At 58.7% G+C, this 19,821-nt stretch overlaps 2 protein-coding genes and 4 non-coding genes across 7 annotated transcripts; 3 read left to right on the top strand and 3 right to left on the bottom strand.

The window, feature by feature from the left end:
* Positions 1 to 7: 7 nt before the first annotated feature.
* On the bottom strand, positions 8 to 16,430 carry ABB37_06979 (hypothetical protein; the record flags this gene model as incomplete). 2 transcript variants are annotated; one of them, XM_015805446.1, is made up of 1 exon in its annotated part: positions 8 to 16,430. In XM_015805446.1, exon 1 carries the CDS (start codon positions 14,888 to 14,890, stop codon positions 8 to 10), a length of 14,883 nt encoding a protein of 4,960 aa, XP_015656059.1. In that variant the 5' UTR covers positions 14,891 to 16,430. The 2 variants fall into 2 exon arrangements, with proteins under 2 accessions (XP_015656059.1, XP_015656058.1); XM_015805445.1 differs by having other exon boundaries at positions 8 to 16,420.
* A 579-nt stretch (positions 16,431 to 17,009) lies between these two features.
* On the bottom strand, positions 17,010 to 18,076 carry ABB37_06980 (hypothetical protein; the record flags this gene model as incomplete). The annotated part of the gene is made up of 1 exon (XM_015805447.1): positions 17,010 to 18,076. Exon 1 carries the CDS (start codon positions 17,949 to 17,951, stop codon positions 17,010 to 17,012), a length of 942 nt encoding a protein of 313 aa, XP_015656060.1. The 5' UTR covers positions 17,952 to 18,076.
* Positions 18,077 to 18,634: 558 nt separating this feature from the next.
* On the top strand, positions 18,635 to 18,707 carry ABB37_07065. The gene has a single exon. It is a non-coding gene; the product is annotated as a tRNA-Val (tRNA).
* Positions 18,708 to 18,771: 64 nt separating this feature from the next.
* ABB37_07059 lies at positions 18,772 to 18,842 on the top strand. Its single transcript has one exon. It is a non-coding gene; the product is annotated as a tRNA-His (tRNA).
* Positions 18,843 to 18,882: 40 nt separating this feature from the next.
* Positions 18,883 to 18,955, bottom strand: ABB37_07060. Its single transcript has one exon. It is a non-coding gene; the product is annotated as a tRNA-Phe (tRNA).
* A 73-nt stretch (positions 18,956 to 19,028) lies between these two features.
* On the top strand, positions 19,029 to 19,100 carry ABB37_07061. Its single transcript has one exon. It is a non-coding gene; the product is annotated as a tRNA-Glu (tRNA).
* The last annotated feature ends 721 nt before the right edge of the window (positions 19,101 to 19,821 follow it).

Here is a 19,821-nt window from a genome sequence, read left to right on the forward strand (position 1 = left end):
GCCGGTGCTAGCGTTGGCTGGGGTGTGGGGAAGGCGGCCGCATCGGCGCAACACTCCCCCATCCACCCCGCCGCAACGCCTCCTCGCCCACGTCCTCGTCATCCTCTTGATCCGCGCCTTCGCCGTCGTCGGCAGAGGACACGCAGGGGGCAAACAAAATGGACCGTCCTTCCCGCTCCTGCCGCTGTCGCTGCACCCCCGGCAGCGTCAACGCCAGCGGCGGCCCGTGCAGGGGCAGCGTGCGGTGCTGCCAGAACTGCAGTGCGTCGAGCAGGGTGCCTAGCTTTGTTACTTTGGTCCACTGCTCTCGTAGGCTGTGCGTCCCCCACTTGACCATCCGCGCTCGCAGCGACGCCCCCGTCTCCACCTGCTTCGTCAGCGTCCACGCCGGTAAGTAGAACTCCCGCTGATTTAACTGGCTCGGCAGCATCCAGGCGTAGGCCCCCAAGATGGGCCGCAGCGGGTCAGGACGGTGGCGGTGGAAGGTGACGTACAGCGTGACCCGGTGCACTTCCAGCCGCTCAATAAACATGAAGGACGCCGTGCTAACGTTAGAGCTCGCCGTCGTCGTCGCCGTCGTGGTTGTGTTCGGCGCGCCGGCGCTCGCGCTCTCGACTCCTGCCGCCCCCTCCATATCCGTCCCCGTGGTGGTGGCAGTGGCACCCGCTAAGCCATCCCCGGCCCCGCCACGCTGCAGCGCACCGCGATGGTGCCGCACGGTGGTCGGCACCAGCTGCCGCCGATGTCCGCCCCTCTTGACCAAACCGTCACCACCACCACCACCACCGCGGAGGGGACTCATCAAGCCGCTTGATTTGCTTCGTTTGCCTTCCCGCGTCGTGATGGCCGAAAGCGAGCCCGCCATTAAACCCGTGCCCTGTCGTTGCAGTCGCACTCGCACCTCCTGCACCAGCTGAAGGAGAAAAACGGATTGAGAGACGAAGCCGGCGGTGTTGGCGGCGCTGGAGGAGCTGCATTGCGGTCGCTGCTGCTGCTGCTGTTGCTGTGGTCGTGAGCTGACTCTCTTCGTACGTGATCGGCGTGCCATCGACTGGAGAGAGTCCCCCGTCACCGCTGTGGTCGCAGGCTGCTCCTCCTGCTGCTGCTGCTGCGTTGTCGTTGGTGGTCGAGTGCTGTGCCGTGAGGCGGTGTCGTTGCTATCGCTGCCGCTGCGACGACCACCGCGCCGCGTCACCACCGGCGATCGCCGGGAGCGGCGGAGCACAGCGTACGTGCTCGCCTGCGCGCCACTCCGCGACGACGCCGTCGTCTCCGTATCGCTGCTGCTGTCGTTGCGGTTGTTGCCGTCCGGCAGTGTACCTCGAAGCAGGCGATTCATCGTACTTGCTGTCACGTTGTTGTGCTGAACTGGTGGCGTTGTTGAAGGCAAGAACGGAGGGGGCACCGCAGCAGCAACAACAGCAGCGCCATCGTCGCCGGCTTCAATCACGACGTCACCGTCCGCACGGCAATGTATTCGCGAACTCAGTTGACGAAGTGCACTCCAACTGGCCAGTGTGGGCTTCGGTTCATCCTCTGCCACCACCACCGTAATACCCGTCCCGTCCGCATCCGCATCCGCACTGCCGGTGGTGCCACTAACGGATGGAACTTGTGCTGGCAGAAGCGGTGATGATTCCTGCTGCTGCTGCTGCTGCTGCTGTTGTAGTGGCTGTGGTGCAGGTGCGTTGAGCAGGATCATGGGCACGGTCGTCATGGTGGTCGTCTGCGTCGTAGCGGCCTGCTTCCGCAGACCGAGAAGCACCCGCAGACGTCGCACCTCATAAATTGTGTCCGCCAACCAGAAGTCGGACAGGACCACCACCAGCGGCGTCAAGACGCAGCGCAGCTCTGTGAGACGCGTGACGCCGTCGGCGTACTTGATGAAGTTGTAGCTGAGCTCCACATCGTTCGGCTTTTCCATAGCGTGCAGGAAAGCGTCGCGCTGACCAAAGACGGCGGCGAAGCCGCGATGGGCTGCCGCGGTGGTGGCTGCGACGGCCGCCCGTGGAAGCAGCATCACCGCCCTCGCCCGTCTGTTTGCGGAAGACGGAGGAAGAGGAAGAGAGGAGGCGGATGAGGAGGGAGCTGGGCGACGGCCACCAGTGCGCCAAGAGACGCCTGGACTCGAAGAGAGAGCCGGAGAGGCAGTCGTGGTGGCACCGGCCGGAGACGAGGGCGATGACGATGACGACGCGGCGTTGGCTGGCAGCGCAGAGGGCAATCGCGGCCGTGCGCGATGCACAAAGACGGAGCCCAACTTCTCGTCAATCCACTGCATTTGATGAATGACAAAGAAGAACGTTTCCGTGTCCTCCGTGGAAAGGCGCTCCAGCTGCAAGCCCTCGAGGATTATCGAGAAGAGAAGCGGGTTAGCCGCAGAGCCGTTAGCGTCACCGGGAGAAGAGACACCTCCACCGCGCGAACGACTGCGAGCTCGTCGTCGCGTCGCGCTGCTTCGGCTTCCGGTGAGCGGGCTCTGCCGCAGACCGCCGTCCACGCCAGCGCTGTCGTTCGTCTTGTTGTTGCTCCCACGTACCTCCGCAGCGTCCACCACAATCACCGCCCCCTCTGCATCGCCTTCTGGGTTGGAGGCACCGTCACCGCCACCACCGTCGTCCACCCCCGCCGCGGCTGCCCCAAACGGGACCGCCAGACGCATGGCGACCGCCACACCGGCGCTCATCTCCTGTATCCAGCTGAACCGCACCATCGACACCTGCAGCGAAAATACCGACGAGGTACGCCACGCGTCGATGGAGGCGTACAACGGAATGGCGAGCTCCGTGACGATGATCGTGACGCGCGTCTTTTCGCGGTTGGCGTAGCCGCGCACGAAGAAGGAAAACGGCGTGTGCGGGGCGGCGCTGCGCTTCACGTGGGTGGGCCACGGGTGGGCCTGCTGCGCCGCGGCCAGCGCCTCCGCCTCCGCGGCGGCCTCGCTGTCTTCGTGGTAGGTCACCTGGCACTCCCCGGAGCTGAAATCCACGTCGAACCACCGCCCTTTGAAGCCGAGGATGTGCACGCGAATCCGGTGCTCCTGCCTGGCGTCCTCCCACAGGAAGAAGCGGTTCTGGCGCGGTGGGATGCGGTTGCGCCGACGGCTGCCCTGCTGGCGCACCATCACCGCGTCCCGCGCCGTGCGGTTCTGCAGGAGAATCTTCGTGCCCTGAATGGGCTGCAGCAGCACCGTCAAGACGTTGTCAGTGTTCTGCACCTCCACCGCAATTCGGCCTGTGATGACGGCATCCGACGCGTACGCATCGTACGGCTCCAGCCAGGTGGGGTGGGGAAGGAGAGGTCGCTGCACAATGAGGTCACCGCCGTAGCTTACCGCTACCCGTTTCCCTGGAGCGCGTGGCGCGGCCCACAGGTTGAAGGCCGCCGCGCCGGGCCGGTCCACGTCCATGTACGGGGTCAGGTGGGACTCGTAGTACGCGGCGACGTCGCGGTGTTCGAAGTTGTTGTCCTTCGTGATGGAGGTGATGGAGGGCAGGACGCCTTCCAGCACGTCCTGCACACAGAACTGGTTGCCTTCGATCGGACCGACGCAGCTAACGTGGTAGTCACCGGGGTTCAGTTGCACTGTTGCGAGGGATGCGAGAGTAGAGACGTTGTCGTCCGCCGGATGCAGAGCTTGACTGCGCTGCTGCTGCTGCGGCGACGGCGACGACGACGCTGCTGCTGCTTCCATGCCGTCTGCGCTCTCTGCTCCTTGCTTCAGCAGCAGCAGTTGTCGCCGCTTCATTCGCTCCGCCTCGCGCATCACCTTCGCCAGCCCTGGAAAGCGGAAGTGGATTCGCAGCCGTTTCTGCGCGTTGTTGTAGAAGACCCATCGAGGAGTGATTTGCAGCACCATCGGCCGGCCCTCCTGCGCGTTTGGGAACAGGATGGAGTAGTTGCAACTGCGCTGAATGCCGAGCCGCGACTGCGCAGAGACGAAGACACCGGTGGAGCCGACGTCGATGGGCACCGCGCCGGACCAGCCGCCATCCAGCCCAATCGAAAAGAAGCCTTGTGTAAAGTCGGCCAGCCGACAGCCAATCAGAAACGGCTCGCCTTGAGAGGGAATGATGCCCGTGGTGCTACTCTGACCCGGACACAGCCGTCGCCGCACGATGTTGTCGCACATCAGCAGAGGGTACTCCGTCAAGTTGTACACCCACAAGGCAACGGAGAGCACCACGGTGCGCGGCATCACGCTCACCTGCACGTAAAAGGTGCGGCCGTGGCTGTCGTGCAGGAGGAGCATGTGTGGGTGGTGGTCGACGGCCTCGCGCAGGCGGGTGACGACCAGCTCGAGGTCAGCCGTGATGAGGGTGTCGCCGGTGCTTTGGCTGAAGGACAGACCCAACACGAGGTTGTTGCTGTAGGTGCAGAAGTGCAGGGGCAAGGCGTGCTGGTGTGGGAGGGCGTCGTGGGCGCCGAGTGCGACGAGGCTGCGGTGGAAGCGCTCGCGCTCGTGTCGGCCACGACCCACGTACGGCGCCGTCCACGGTGCTAACAGCATCGCCTCGTCGGGCGTCTGTGGGCCGGCCGCGGGGTCCTGCTGGAACACCGCCACCCGCGCATTCACACCTAAATGGTTTACCAGTGTCAGCCGGGGGTAGAGGGCGATGTGCTCGATGAGGTTGTCCGAGGAGTAGTTGATCACCACAAAGAGGATCAACGGGCGCTTGTCGTGGTCCTCAAAGGCGTCGTCAGCGGCCACGGCGGCGGTGGGCACGGTGCTCGGGACAGCCGTCTCAGCGGACCACCGTGACTTGCGAGAAGCTCGGTTCAACGTCAGAAAGTGTCCACTGTCGAGGTCGCCGAGGACGAGCCGCGCCTCGTACCAGCGATCGACCGATGCACCGCTGTTTTCCGCTCCGCCGTCTCTATTCGACAGACCTTCACTGCTATCCTCCTCATGGGTGCTGCTGTTGTGTGGCGGCGCGTCGGTGGTCGTCGTCGTCGGCGGCGAGACCCAGCGGGCGGATGGACAGCAAACGCGTAGCAGCACTTCATTCTGCACGTCCTCCTCCTCCAACGGCAGCCGCCATCCTGGTGGCACCGTGACAGACGTTGATGCTGCTGCTGCCGCAGTTGAAGTGGTATCGCTGACCACCGCAGCCGCCGGCATCAGCGAGCACAGCTGCAGCGTGCAGCCGGTTTCGTTCAATAAGGAGCTGCGGGCCTGCAGACGCACCACGAGGAGGTCACCCACACTGCTATCTTCTGCCATCATTACCGGGCCGGCTGCGGTGTGACTGCTGCCCTGGCCGGTCATCCGCAGCGCTGCGGAGTTGGACACACCGCCCTCCGCCACACTACCACGACCGCCGTGCCTTCGATGATGGGGTGAGGAGTGCGGCTTTGCGGCAGGGGCGGTGGTGGGATGCGACACGTGGGACCCGTGGGGGTACGGATGCTGCACCTTCGCTGCCGCAGCAGCAGCGGCCGAGGTTGGTGACGCGAGGGGGCCGCCGTCGTGCGGTGGGTCTACGGTGAAGTCAACGGAACGCCTATTGAAGCGCCGCTCTGCTTCGTCAGGCTCACCAGCGCCGTCGCCCATACCAGCGGCCCCTCCGGCTGCGGCGTCGACGTAAGCCGATGACGATCGCCGCGAAAGAGGCGCGGACAGGTGGCGAGAGGTGACGGACGCGGCCGAGGTACCACCGCCGCGCGTACGTTGACGGCTACTACGTCCTCGTCGCGCTGTATCAAGCGTATTCCGTGTCGCATCAGGGGCAACGACGATCGGGTACTGCAGGCTCTCCGCCTCCTCCTCGGGGTCGACGCAGGTGAGCGCCAGGGCGTAGGTTTGGACCTTGTAGCTGCTGTCCGCCTCACTGCCCCCTACAACGTCCAGTGCGCGAGGCCGCGTCCTCATCACACGACCGCCGACGTTGCTGTTGTTGCTGCTGTTGCTGCCGCCATACAGGACAGTGCCATCGCGAGACAGAGTCAAGGAGGCGGCCGCGGCCACGGCGGCGGGGGGCGTGACTTCTACTCTTGTCGTTGTACGCACCGCGACGGGACGTGCCATGCCGTACTGCAGTGTGGTGAAGGGGAACCAGTTGATAGCGGCACGCGCAGCGAACGCACCGTCTTCTTCGCCGGTGCTGTCGGCGGGTCCGCGCATCGCCTCCACCGCCTTCGCCGCGAGCTCCGTTTCGCCGTTTGCGTTCAGCACCCACGTCCCCGCATCTTCATCCCACTCCACACAGCCGGCGGGGAAAAACGTCAAGACGAGCGAGCGGGCGCGGCGGTACGAGATGAAGACGTCCGTCGCCGACGCCGGTGGAAGGCGGTAGAGCTCCTTGCAGTGCCAAATCGTCGGCACCGCTTCCGTGGAGTCGACGGAGAAGAAGAGGGAGGCGTCGGCGGCCGCGACGGCGGTCACCGCCTGCCGCTCGCAAATGCCGGCAAAGAGGGTGTAGCGGAAGCTATTCCACAGGCGGTGCGTCGCCATGCCAGCCGTTACCGGGACACCGCCTGGCGCACCTGCCGTCGTTGCATCGCGAAGTGCGCGACGCGAGGAGAAGGCAGGCTCTCGAAAGGCAAGACTCATGGCGGTTGAGCGGGCAGCCGACACACGTGCACGGCGATGCGGAGTCTTTTTTTCGTCATCTGCAGAGGCCTCGGTGCCTGTGCCGCTGCTGCTGTCGCTGTCGGTGCTGCTGTGGCTTTCAGCATCGTCGCCGTTGTTGCTACTAGTGGTACTGCCGCTGGTTCTACTGTTGTTGTCACCCGTCAGAACGCTCAGCGTGTGACTGTCCAGCCGGTACTGCAGCTCCGTGCCGTCTCCATCTACATTGGCAGGGGCAGCGAGATCGACAGCGACCGGCGCTTTTTCCCCTGTCAGCGCCGCTGCCGCCGCTGCGAATCGCCTCTGCAGGCTGCTGGAGAGCATCTTCAGCTGCCGCGCGATGTACAGCAACTTTGCCACAATTAAATGAGAGCACTGCACGCGTATGCCCTCCACCTTGAGAAGGACGTGGCCGTTGCTGCTGTGGCGGGAGATGGACTGCGTGAGGGACCAGGTGACGGCTGCGCTGGGCAGCAACAAAGAGTCCCAACGGCCGCGTCCGTACACCTGCAAACTTGCCTTTTGGCACTGCAAGAGCGATGTACTGGCCACAACGGAGGTGGACGTGCGGCGCAGCAGCATGTCCTGCACCCGCAGCTGCAGCAGCGGGTAGCGGTGATCGCTGATGGTGAGTTCGATAACAGGCGTGTAAATGGCCCAGGAAGAGCCACGGGTGTGAGGCGGCTTTTGCTCGCGCTGACGACGACGACGACGCAACTGCTGTCGCTGTCGCTGCTCTTCTAATGGCGGGTCTTTTGTTTGGTTCTGCGGGGGAGCGTCCACTGCGGTTTCAGCAGCCTTCTTCTCAGCGGGCCGATCCGTCGGCGCCGCGGCGTTGCCTTCCTCCTTTCCACTTCTGCGCGAGGTGACGGAGTCCCATATGGCGGCAAACGGACCCGCCGCGGCCTTCTCCTGTCCGCTTTCCCGTCGCGAGGCTCCCGGTGCCGCCGCGTCGTCGATGTTACCCAAAGACTCACTCGCGCCCACCCGTGAGCTCTCTCCTCCCTGTCGCCAGCTGACCTTCGATTCCCGCTGCGACGGCGGTAGATCGTGCCTCACCGACACCTCTCGTCCGTCCAGTGCACCGTCCTTGGGGTTCTCCTCCTCCTCCTCCACCTGGTTCTCCTCCCCCTCGTCGTCGCTTTCTGCTCCCGAACCTTCTCCATCCGCCTCGTCGTCGTCATCGTCGTTGGTGCCAGCGGTGAAGAGGTCCACCGGCGCGGCAGCCTTCCACGCCAGCGTCGCCTCCACCAGTTCTAGAAACTCCTTCTCCACCCGACTGTGAGTCAAGTACTTCGCGTACGACCGCAGTGCCTGCAGCTCGCCGGCGTAGGTGGAGAGCAGCAGCAAATCAGCCCGACCCAAATCCACCTGCGCCGCGTTGAGCGACACCGCGTGATGGCGGCCGTTGTTGCTGCACATACTCACATCTACCGGTGCAAGCACGGCGGTGCGTGCCGTTGACGCCGCGGCATCGTAGATCGACTCCGAGGAAACAGTCAGGCCGGTGCAGCGCAAATCGTCGCGGAGCAGCGCGCCGCCGCACACGCTCATCCACAACTCGACGGCGGTGCTGAGGCGGACCTGGCGGGATTCCCGGCGCGGCTCCATGATGAGCGAGACGCGCGGTAGCACGAGGTGGATGCTGCGGTGGGCTAGCGGGGTGGCTTTTACAGCGGTATTCGCCGCAACTCCCGTTGCCTTTCCTGTGCGAGGCGGCGACCCGGCGTTGATGGGTGACGTTGCTGGGAGCGATGTCTCCGCACCATCCGACTTGATTGTAGTGCAGGGCGACAAGGGAGGCATCACCGCTGCCGCTGCTGCTGGCCCCTTCACGCCCATACTCGTCGGCTCGCTAAAGCCGAGACGCACGTGGACGCACTCCAGATAGCTGTCCTCGCCGACCGCCATAAACGGCAGCAGCACCGCCTCCACGCTGGTGTTTCCCTGACTGTCCCCCAGCGACGGGTTCCACATCCCCAGCGGCAGCTGCACGCGCCCACTGCCCACAAAGCGCACGGTGAGTCCGCCCTGAACGACCATCACGGTGCGCTGTAGGCCGTCCGGCTGCAGCAGCAGCGCATCATCGAGAATGACATTGTAGCCGTTCAGCATGACCGTCATGAGGTTCGTGTTGTGGCTCGAGAAGAAGAGAACGAGTCCGTTGCGAGAGAGGGTGATGTCGTGCTCTAAGGACCAGATCGGGTCGAGTGCCTCGTAGATGCGCAGGCCACGCCCTGGTGGCCACTTCAAGAGGGAGACCGGCTCCGTCAGGTGTGAGCCGGGAATCACCTCCTCTCTTTTCACACTGTCGTGCACTCCTGCAGCGCCGTCTGCTGCGGCGGATGCGCTCTCTGTGCCGTTGTCCGTCGACGTGGCGGTACCCATGAGGGCCACTCGCTTCTCCTCCCCCTCTGCCGCCGCCCGCAGCGCCGCCACCGGCTGTTCCACCAAGCAACTCAACCAGACCCGCAGCGCGGTGGCGCTGATGTCGACGGTGATCGCGTCCACACGACACCCCACCTCCCCCATCACGACGACCGGTCGACCACCACCGCCCCCGCGCGCCTGTGAATGCGCCGCCTTCTCCGCGGTCGCAGTGGTGCGCGACGGTGGAGTGGGGCGGTCATCGTCGTTGTCGTCTTCTCTTGGCTGCCCTTCAACTCCCGCAGCCGGACCTGTGCCCTGAAGCGACGAAAAGGCCAACCCGGCAGAAGACATGGCGGCCTTGGTCTTGCTGCCGCCAGCTGCCTCGCCGGTCGGTGGGGAAGACGCGCTGACCCCGTTAACCTGGCTCTGCTCTTCGCCTCGTCCTGTGGCGTTCCCCAAGTCACGTGCGACGCTCCTCGCCGCCACCGCCATGGAAGGATAGGTGACGCTCGACGTTGGAAGGTACAACTCCGCCTGCGCCACGGCGAGCAAGGGCCGACTGGGGCTCTTCACACTGGTGCACACGCACGAGTCCAGTGTGATGGAGCGGGCATCGGTGAAGCTGGACACGACGATGCCGCGTAGCTGCACACACAGGGCGTCCACACAGTTTTCCTCCAGCAGTGACGCCGGCCCCGGCGGCCCAAGGCGCTGTCGAGTTGAGTTCATTGCGGAGTTGCCGCGACTCCACGCGGAGCCGTGCGTCGAGGCCCGCAGCAGCGTGTGCAACGCCGGAACTGTCGTGGCGAGAAAGGAGAGAACTGACAGGGCATGTGGCTCAGCGGCGGCGGTCGACAGAACGCCCTCGGCGGCTATGCCGGCACGTCGGGCGGCGGTGTGGACGGCGGTGTAGCGCTGCCAAAAATCTCGCGCCTCACCCACCATGTTGAAGGACGACTCCACGTCTTGGAGGAGCACGAGACGAATACCTAGCTCCGTCACCTTCACCCGGTTCCGCAGCCGAGGGACCGCCTCCGCCGTAGGGTTCAGAGGGGAAAGGACTGCTACATGCGCGGAAGCCTGCTGTTGTGGTTGCTGTGGTGACACAACCTGCAACGGTGTTAACATCGACGAAGACGGTGTATGAGAAGCTTCGGATGCGGTCGGATTGTCCGGGCTTGGTACGGCCGCCTTCATGCACGGAGCGTTTACTGCCGACGACAGCAGTCCGTCTACTGTGTGGACGGAGCTGAGTGGGATAAAGGTCACTCCTTCGCCGCTTCTCGGGTTTGCCGTTGTCGCAGCAGCCGCGGTCACTGCAGGGAAAGGGGAGGGTAACGAGCGATGCACACCTCGAGAACTTTGACCAACCACTCGAGCCGGCCGTCCTGATTCGATCTTCTCGACCCAAACACGCTGCTCCTCACCGTCAAAGCGGTAAAGGTAGAGCGCTTCGCCGCTGGAAGTCGATGGTGCACGCGCCGCGTCCGACCCGCTCTGGTGCCTCGAGTCGTACGCGAGTCTTCTGGAGCTGCCTTGGTTTCTACCGTCGCGGTGACTAGAGAGTGGTGATGTTGGCAGCGGAGGCGCCGATGATGTTGACGGTCGAGGTGGTGAAAGCGGTGACCCGTCCTCCTGGTGAGGTCGATGCACACCATGGCGCACGAGGTAATAGACGTGTGCACCTATAGGGCGCGGCGACGGATCTGACGAGGCTTCGCCACCGCCCTTATCGTGGCGCTTACGCATCAAAGCGTCGCTCAACATCACGTAGGCAGAGGTGCTGAGGATGACGTGCACTGGCGACACCTCGAACACTGGGGCAACCGCGACGTCGGTCGTGTAGAGCGGTGACATGGGAGCTGCCGCCGTCGCAGACGAGCTACTCGAAGTAGACGGCATCGTGTGCAACGACGCCGTGGAAGCTGCGGGTGGGATCCGCCTAGACTGCGAGCCCTGCTTGCCGTCATCGTTTTCGGGTTTCATCGCCACGGCAGGTGTGCCAGACGAGATAGAAGTGCGGACACGAACAGGGTTCAGCAGCAGAGGCATACACGCCCCCACCGACGGCGGCGCTGGACGACGTTCCTCGCTGGCGCCCCTGTCGATCTCCTCCGCCCTTGCATCCTCCTCCTCCCCCTCCTCCAGGTTGCGCGTGAGGCGAGAGGAGTGCGTCGCGCTGGAGGCCTGCGTGGTTTCGCGTTGCAGGAGGGCGACGAGGTCTGCCTCGACCGACGTCCACCACGCATAGGCGTCCACCGAGTCGATATCCACAAAAAATGGCATGCTGAGCGAGAGAGGGTAGCGGGAGGCGCCGTCGCTGCCTCCGCCACCACCACCGGCAGCGTCCGTGCCGCATTGCTGCTCCCCCATGCTGTACGCCTCGTAGTCGTTGCAGCGCAGATTGTGCAGGGCGACCGTCAATCCCGCACGGACGTCGCGGTGCAGGCCGCTCTCCCATTCGTACGTGAAGCACGCGTTTTGAAAGAGCATCACCATGGGTGGGGAAAGAAAAGGCAGCAGCAGCTGCGTGTGCACCTTCGCGTCGGTGGTGCCATCCACTTGGGGAGGGACGCAACAGGCGTACTGCAGCCCCAGCCGCCGGCTTTCGTGCTGGATCACCGCATTCAGCAAGGCACACTGGGCGTTGCGAGCCGAAAACACCTTGCCGACGGCGGCAAGCGTAGCACAGGACTGCATCTGCACCAGGGTGGTCTCTTGGAGCACCTGCCCTTGCAACGCCGGGACGACGAGTCGGCGACGGATGCCCGCTGCGGAAGGGCCTTGCTGTCGCGTTTCCAGAAGCACCCCCGGCACAGCAGTTACGCCTCCTCTGCCGTTTTCGCTAGCGCCTCGCAGCGACAGCACCGAGTATCCTTTTTCGCACAGTGCACGCAGCTTTTTCAGGGATGAGCCGGTTGCACCAAGTGGTGTTGGTCCGTCCAGCAACTCCTCGTGCACGAGCACTTCGAGCTGTGGGATGCGCAACGCATTGTACCCAGGCGACGCAGAAAACACCACCCCGTCCCACAACGCCACCGCCGCGCCGGCAAAAGGGAGGTGGAAGACGATAGGGGCGAGCCGCACAAGCGTTTCTATGCAGCGCGTATTGCCTGAATTGCTGCCGCTGTCGCCGGTGGCGGTGTCTGCGAACGGCGGTTTTCCCGCTTCCCCACCTGCAGCGCTGCAGAGTGGGTCCCCGTGATGGATGTTGCTCGTACTGATGTCATCGTTCGCAAAGGCGCTCAGTGTTGAAAAGAACGCGACGTTACTGGTGGAGAGCGGGATGGTGTTGGCGGGGTTGAAGTAGGTGAAGAAGGTAAGCCACGCTCCCACCTCGACAGGGTCGCGCAGACAGATGTGCAGCGGGCCCGGCAGTGCGCCGCTGCCCGGCACCGCCGTGCCGCTGAGTGAGACGGCAAGTGTGTCGTTCGAAGCGCCAGGGCGATAGGGTGGCCGGCTGTCCATGGTGTACGTGACGTGCACTTGAATGGCGGAGGAGTGCGGTGGATCCTCTTCGCAATCTGCAAAGGCGGAGAGCATCGGCGAAACGTGCTTGCTTGCTTCGTACGTCTTCGCGTTGGCTGAGTGTCCTTCCGCGGCATTGAGGGGGACAGAGGGCGTCTGCTCCCGTGAATCAGTCGTGCGGTTGGAGAGCGAATCTGATGGTGGGTCAGTGGCACGGGTGGGTCTGCTTCTTACCGCCGATGCGTGAGGTTCAACTTCGTCCTCCAGACACTCCGTCCTCGTCAACTCTCCCTCTGCCTTTCTGCCGTCGCCCTTCGCGCTTCCATCTCTAGGTCGCTTCCCTGCAGCGGGAGAGGCGAATAGCGACGTCGTGACGCCAGGCATCGTCATGATACCTCGCACATTCACCTCTACGTACTCGTCACGGTTCAGCACAACCACGTCGCACTTCGGCACCGCTGCGTGCAGGAATAGTGGTGCGACGCTCCCTTCGCCCCAGGTGTAATACAGTTCCGAGTGCTCCACCTCAACGCGCAGCGTCACATCCGATGGAAACACCGGAGTGGTGTAGATGGAACTTGGCTCAAGTAACGCTGTTGCCGCTGCGCTTTCGCTTTGCGCAGCAGGTTTGGGAAACGGCGAGCTCTGCGCTAACGCGGCGGCGCCGATTGCCTCCAAAGCCGCCGAAATGGGAGAGCGCGGCGGCAGCGTTTTGCCGGGACGACTCGGTCGTGAGATGAAGTGGACCCGGTTGCCCACATTGCGTACTCGCCCGAGCGGCAGCGACGGGGTGTTGAAGTTCGTCCACAGCGCCATAATTGTGGGGATGTGCGCTACAACGGCGGCCTCACGCAGCGTTACAGCGATGTCGACCCGGCTGTATGGAAACACCAGCAGATCCGCTTCGCTTGGCGCAGAGAGGCGAAGGTTGATTTCCGCCCGAGTGCCTTCGCGCGAAGGCAGCAGAGGGATGTGCGCCGGTGTGCCGCGCAGAAACGCATTCACGCCGTTTTGGAGCAGCACCGCGACGTCCATGCGTTTATCGCCGTAGCGGTGAAACGTAACGTCAAGACATTCTTTCCCAAGCAACTCTATCGTAAGCGGCATCGGAGGAACAGGAATGACAAACGCCTTTCGGCTTGCCTCGTCACCGTTCATGGCGGCTGCGTAGCCAGGGAGCAACGTAAGATCACCGCCATCGCTTTCTAACAGAAATCTGGCGTCGCTGCCGATGAGACGTCCGCTTATGTGAGGAGTAGTATACTGGCGGTCTTCACGTAGATGCACGTGGCGGTCCTCGTCTTCGAAGATAAGAAGCATGATTACGTCGAACAACGCTTCCGCGGTGGCGGCGAGCTCATCGCCAAGACACAAGGTAACATGATTGAAGGCGAAGAGAAAACCGATGCCGTTGCCTTCGATGTTGCCTGCAAACGGTGACTCCTGAAGGAACTCGTCCGCCCATATGTCAATGTCGATGAACGGATCTTGCGGGTGCGGAGGTGCACTGTGACACCATCCCTCCGTCGACCCTCCCGCCGCGCTGAGGTGAATATGCCATCCGTCTGACAGAGTGGCCTGTATATCAAATGCGTCCAAGGCGAGGGCCCCAAACTCGATAAACCCAAAGTGTACAGATACTTTCACAGGGGTGCTGCTAGTGTCGTTTTCCACACTTTCTTTTTCGACCGATTCAAAAAACGACAACGACTCTACGATGACGTTGTCCGCTTCCCTCTTCCAACGAATTGCCGTCGCGCTGATGAGCAGGTTAACGTACTCAAACTTCTCAATGTCCGTTGACAGGGACGCGTTGTCTGTTACCACGTTAACCATGACAGACTCTTTGCTAAATGAGGGCGCTACGGTTACAGAGTACAGTTGTAGAAGGTTTGCGCCGTTGACAGTTGACACAATCTGCTGTACCTTGACCACAATGGGATTATGCGGTACGAGCGCAGACTTTAAGCTTTGGATGCGCAGCGAGACACCGTCTGCACTGGCTACGATGGACTTCGCCGTGATAGTGTAGTGCGAAAACGATTGTTCTTCCGGAGGTTTAAGCACTGTTGGAGCATCTTGCGGTTCCGCTGGCGTATGTTTTGATTTTTGGAAGCGTTGATGCACAAACGGCTTTACAGCAGCAATGTAGGAGACTAACTTTGAAAAGAGCATTTCCTGAAAGGAAAGGTCAAGACACGTCGTAATTGCTTCGATTGAAAGCTCACCGTTAACGGGAGCAGAGCCAATTTTGGACACTTGGAGTAATGCACCTGTGTCACCGCCGTTGCCTGTGATAGACAGAAGCGGACTGTCTTCTGAGTTTTCCGCAATAATGGTGACGGACGAAACAGACAGCTGCCCCTGCATGTTCTCACCCTTCTTTGATGCCCCCACAAACGAATTAGCTATCATGCTCTGCAAATTCTCGTCCAGCTTCATGATGAGACGTGCACACTCAATCGTCAAATTAACGTCCATGAGCGCCAATGACCGTTTGCCAGGCTGAACCACCTTTTCGCTTGGATTATCTGCATGTAGACAATAGTATTGGAGATATTGCGTGTACAGCGTCCCCTGCGGTGCTTCCTTGTGCGTTTCGTACTGTTTGACGTACCACCTAGCGGCATTCCAGCACGTCATCACGTCGCGTACGGGAGTACATGATAGCTGCTCCTCATCTACACTTGTTTCGAGGTAACTCGGCAGCCAAGGCGCTTTTAACAATATCAGGCAGTAGTAGTAAAAGTTCGACAGGAATTCTTTTCGGTGCACAAAACTGTTCCAATTAAACCGGCTGCGTTCACGCAATGCCTTTTGACAGTCCACCACTTTCTGGACAGAGTACTGCCACCATTTTATTGTTCCACCCTGATCACCTTGACGTAGCCGGCACTCTGGACGTATGCTCCACGCGTACGCTCTTTGGGGTGCAAATCGCACCCCTTCAGCAAGAACACCCAGGGCAGCGACGCAGTGCGGATTCCAGCTGGCGCTATTTTCATTCATTATTAGTGTAATAGCGAGAGAAGGCGTCGGGCGCACAGGAGCTTGGATGTCCTCCCATGAAACAGTTAACACGCCCTGAGACGAGCGCAATGCTTCTTCAAAGCGGGTAAAGTCTTCTGCGGAGCTGTTGCGCTGTGGTGCCTGCGCGTCGGCTGCATTGATTTGCGTGGCGTTTGCCGCAGCGTAGAGAAGTTGGATAGAAGCATTTTCATACGAAATCAGGCGATACAACGAGATGGCTGAAGAACTTTGTTCTTCCGGTTGAATAAATATAGGGGAAAATTCTGAATCAGTTGCCTCACAGCTTACTTTTCCAATTTGTGCTTTCACACCTGCGCTGCAACCCTGCCAGCAGCCAGATTTATCCTCCAGTTGAAAAGAGACGTTTTCAAGGCGAAATGCAAGATTCTTGAGAATTGTCTGAGTGAGGCGGTGAAGAAATCCACTTTTCGTTTCCTTCTCTGTCTTCTCTTCCTTGTTTTCGTCGGCTAGAGTTGCTTGTATAGCGGCAAGAAATTCTTCTTTCGATGTAAAGAAGGAAGAGGAGCTTGTCTGTCGACCGTACTTTGGAGCTACCACAATGGCCACATCGCGGATGATCACTTCGCATCTTCGGCTGTAGAGTGAATGCCATGGAATGTTGACACTGAGGCTTCCTACCACGCCACTTTCCAACTGAAAGTGATCAGAGAAGGATAGCAAATCCGATGCCAGCTCGACATTTTTGAGTTCAAAGGATCCCCTGAGCAGGCTAAAATTGACGGAGTTCTTGTTCAAGCCCTTGATAAATTTACCTAAATAGGTAGAAAGTATGAATGCGATATACCTGGCGAATACCATAGCTCATGATGGAGAAAAGAAAAATCTACAGCAGAAAAAAGAGAAAAATAGACAAGACACTCTTGTGTCTTTTGTTTGTTATTATGAGTGTTTTATCTTCGATGTGCGTGTTTTGTTCTCAGTCTAGAAATGTAGCTATGTATAGGAGAAATAAGGCTGTGCTTTCAGAGACTTTAATTCAATGATAGTAGAGAAAAAAATAACAGGAAGGAGTATCATGTGATGAAAACGAGCGAATAAATAAGCAAACAAACCAACAACAACAACATCATAAAAAAAACCTCTTTCACACACACACACACACACACACACCGTATATAACGATAAAGCGCCGAAGTACAACGTTCAGGTGACCAGACACACAAAAACAACTATTGATAGTGTGTAAAGCGAGGAAAATGAGGACCCTCATAATTCGAATGATCGTCACGCATGAGCTAGAAAAAAGGTTTCCTTTTCTTATCATAGTAATAGTCTATACGGTATCCGCAATTTACTCGGAATAGAAATAAATGAAAGAATCACAAAGGTGCAGAAACAATAGAAACATTCATAATCAGGCTACATGTCTGTAGGGAAGAAAAAGCGAAATGCGCCTTTGCTGCTTTCTCGTTACTCGTTCGACTGAATCTGTGAAATTGGAAAGAAACAAAAAAGCCAGAAACAGAAAGAAAAGTGCAGTCTCTTTCCTCCGAGCAAAAACGTTTTCTTTGTATGCGTGAAGGCAATGCCTTGTCGACAGAATGAGAATCTACAGAAGAAGCTCTGAAAACAAGCGTCCACAATAGATGCAGGCTGATACAGGCTTGTCGTCATGTTTTAAGCGGATGAGCTTTCCGTGCTCATCTGTCAGTTTTTCGCTGAAATGGAGCATTTTACCAAAGTGCTGGGACCCAGGGAGTGTGTTGTATTGATAACCATGCTCGACTCCGAGATGCAAAAGGTTTGTTCCGTCGGCGGAGAGGTGAGCGAGGTGGGAGTACAAAATATTTTTGCCTGTAAGGAGGTGCCAGTGCACCTCGATGCATTCGTTGTCGCATTTTTCTGTGCAGGCGTAGACTCTGCCGTGCCGCATTGTGCGAATGGTGAGATCCTTTGCCTCAAAAAAGCTGTTGCGAATTCTTCCTGTGTTAAGCAGCGTTTTTCGCACGGCCTCTTCGACAAGTTTTCCTTCTTCCATGTCTTTTTGAGTGTCTTCCTGCTGACAATTAAGACCGCCCTCCCTTCCACATTCCTTTCCTTTTGCGATGCTAGACTTCACCGTGACAGGTGGGGAGGGTGCAGGCACACTGGATGGGCTTGCAGCCTTTTTTGCGGCTAAAACCTTTAGCTGGCTGAGCTCATATTTAGCAGCATCCATTGCCTCTTTGTCCATAAGGTTTTCAAGCTGAGAGAACACTTCATCAGCGTGTTTGAGCGACTCCGCCGTGCCTTGAAAATCAAAGGTGTCGGCGTGCTCCATGAATCCGAGAGTGTTAAAGAGGTACCTAACAAAACCGTTTGGCAACGAGTTTGTCAGTCGGTGGAGTGCCTTATTAGTCTTCTTGACTTGTCGGTATTTTGGATTCTGAAAGTCAAGAAGCAGATTTGCTAAGAGTCGACGGAAAACGCTGTTGATGCATTCATGTATAACAGCCGAATCCGTGGAGGCACACAATGCTACCCACTCTTGCGGAATTGTTACAGTAGCCATGAGTAATAGAGTAGCAAAATGTTGACAATGCTGAGATGTAGTGAAGTACCGTTTCAGCGGTTCAATATATTTATATATATATATATATATACAATAGCTGACTTGGTGGCAAGTAAAAACACGACTAGAAGAAGAGTAGGGCAATGAATAAAACGGTGGAACTTCAAAGAATCGACTTGGAAAGTACTCGAGGACGCAATGACATCTTGCGCAGTTCGGAGAAACGAAGAAAGGGCCTTCTTTTTTGAGTTGAATGCTGTTAACCAGATATTGCTTAAAGAAGGGCTGATCTCTTTTGCTCTGCCTCTGTTACAACACTTGTTTTCCTTTTCCGGAGCACGGTCTTGAAGAAATACAGTCAATTCTTTCGGGGTGGTGGAAGTGAATGTCGACCCTTTTTGCTGAGAGAGGTGCGGCTTTGAAGATGTATAGCCCGAAGTTGCGCTGCGGGGGCCAGGTGGCTTGAATTTATGGTTTCCACCATTCGTTCGTCGTTTGCTGCTTTTGAGAGCGATTGGGAAAGCAGCCATACAAAGCAAAACAGTGTAAGTGCCGCAGCAAGAGGGAGCCAGAAGAAGAACGGCGAGGGGGAAGCATAGTTGACTGAAAGCCGTTCTTCATGCACATTACTGCTTCTTGTTGGAAGAACCTAAAACCACGTGAAGACTTCCACAGCAAGCGTAGCGATGGTCGTCTAGTGGTTAGGACATTCGCCTCACACGCGAGAGATCGCGGGTTCAATCCCCGCCCGTCGTACATTTTCAATGCTGGTGAAAGCATTGAATGGAGGACTCACGGAACATCCTGGCTTATCACCATCGGGGAAATAGTTCAGTGGCAGAACATCAGATTGTGGCTCTGAATACCCGGGTCCGATTCCCGGTTTCCCCTCTCTTTTTTCTTCCGCCGGCGGCGCGCCGGGAAAAAGGGATGCCGCGACCCGGGATCGAACCAGGGACCTTCAGATCTTCAGTCTGACGCTCTCCCAACTGAGCTATCGCGGCTACGACAGTTGTAAAACCACTACTTGGCTTTCAACTGACCAGAGGAAGGGCGTAGCTGGCCGCGTTTACGAGTTCCGATGTAGTATAACGGTTAGAACACCTGGCTTTCACCCAGGAGATCCGGGTTCGATTCCCGGTATCGGAGTGCCTTTTTGTTGCCGCGAGGCGGCGCGGCGAGGGAGACGGGGGCCCCCACGAAAACGGCAGAGGTGTTTTCCTCCACTTCTGAAGACGATCACAAAGAAGTGCAGGGGAACGGTTCCTAAGAGTTTGAAAGACAAGGACTTGGTGGGGGGATTAGTGGGAGGGAAGTCAGATTCTTTTCTGTCCGCTTTTCCAGTGCACTGGAAGCGCATGCTTGGTGTCACCCTCAATTGTGATTGCTTTTGCGTTTTGTTGTTCTACAACTGTGCAACGGTAGTATGAGCGAGTAGCCTATTATCACGGCTGTTTAACCGGGGGCGGATGAACGACTTCGTCAACGAGCTGGTGCGAGTTTGTTGCAAAAAAGATACGACTGACAATATCTACGCTTCTGCTGAAAAGAGTTGAAGGAAAAGAAAGTAAGAAATCATCAAAGGTATCCTCTTTATTTCAGCTGAACAGTTTCTATATTGGAACTGCTTTATTTGCTTTTCCTGTTTGTAAAATACTTTTTGGACGGTCCGCTGTAGAACCGCGGAAGGAGAGACAGCGTCGACTTCACCCTATCTGAATTGTGAAGTTTTTTTTTGCTAACTGATGAGATTGTCGTCCTTTTTCTTTCACTGAAACAGTTTTCTACAACTACAGAAGCGCTGATTAGTATAGAAGAGAAACCATTTAACAGACGGTAGAAAAGAAGCAAATGTATATTTTAGATTGAT

Source organism: Leptomonas pyrrhocoris (genome assembly GCF_001293395.1).
Source record: "Leptomonas pyrrhocoris isolate H10 chromosome Unknown, whole genome shotgun sequence".
Taxonomy (NCBI): Eukaryota; Euglenozoa; class Kinetoplastea; order Trypanosomatida; family Trypanosomatidae; genus Leptomonas; species Leptomonas pyrrhocoris.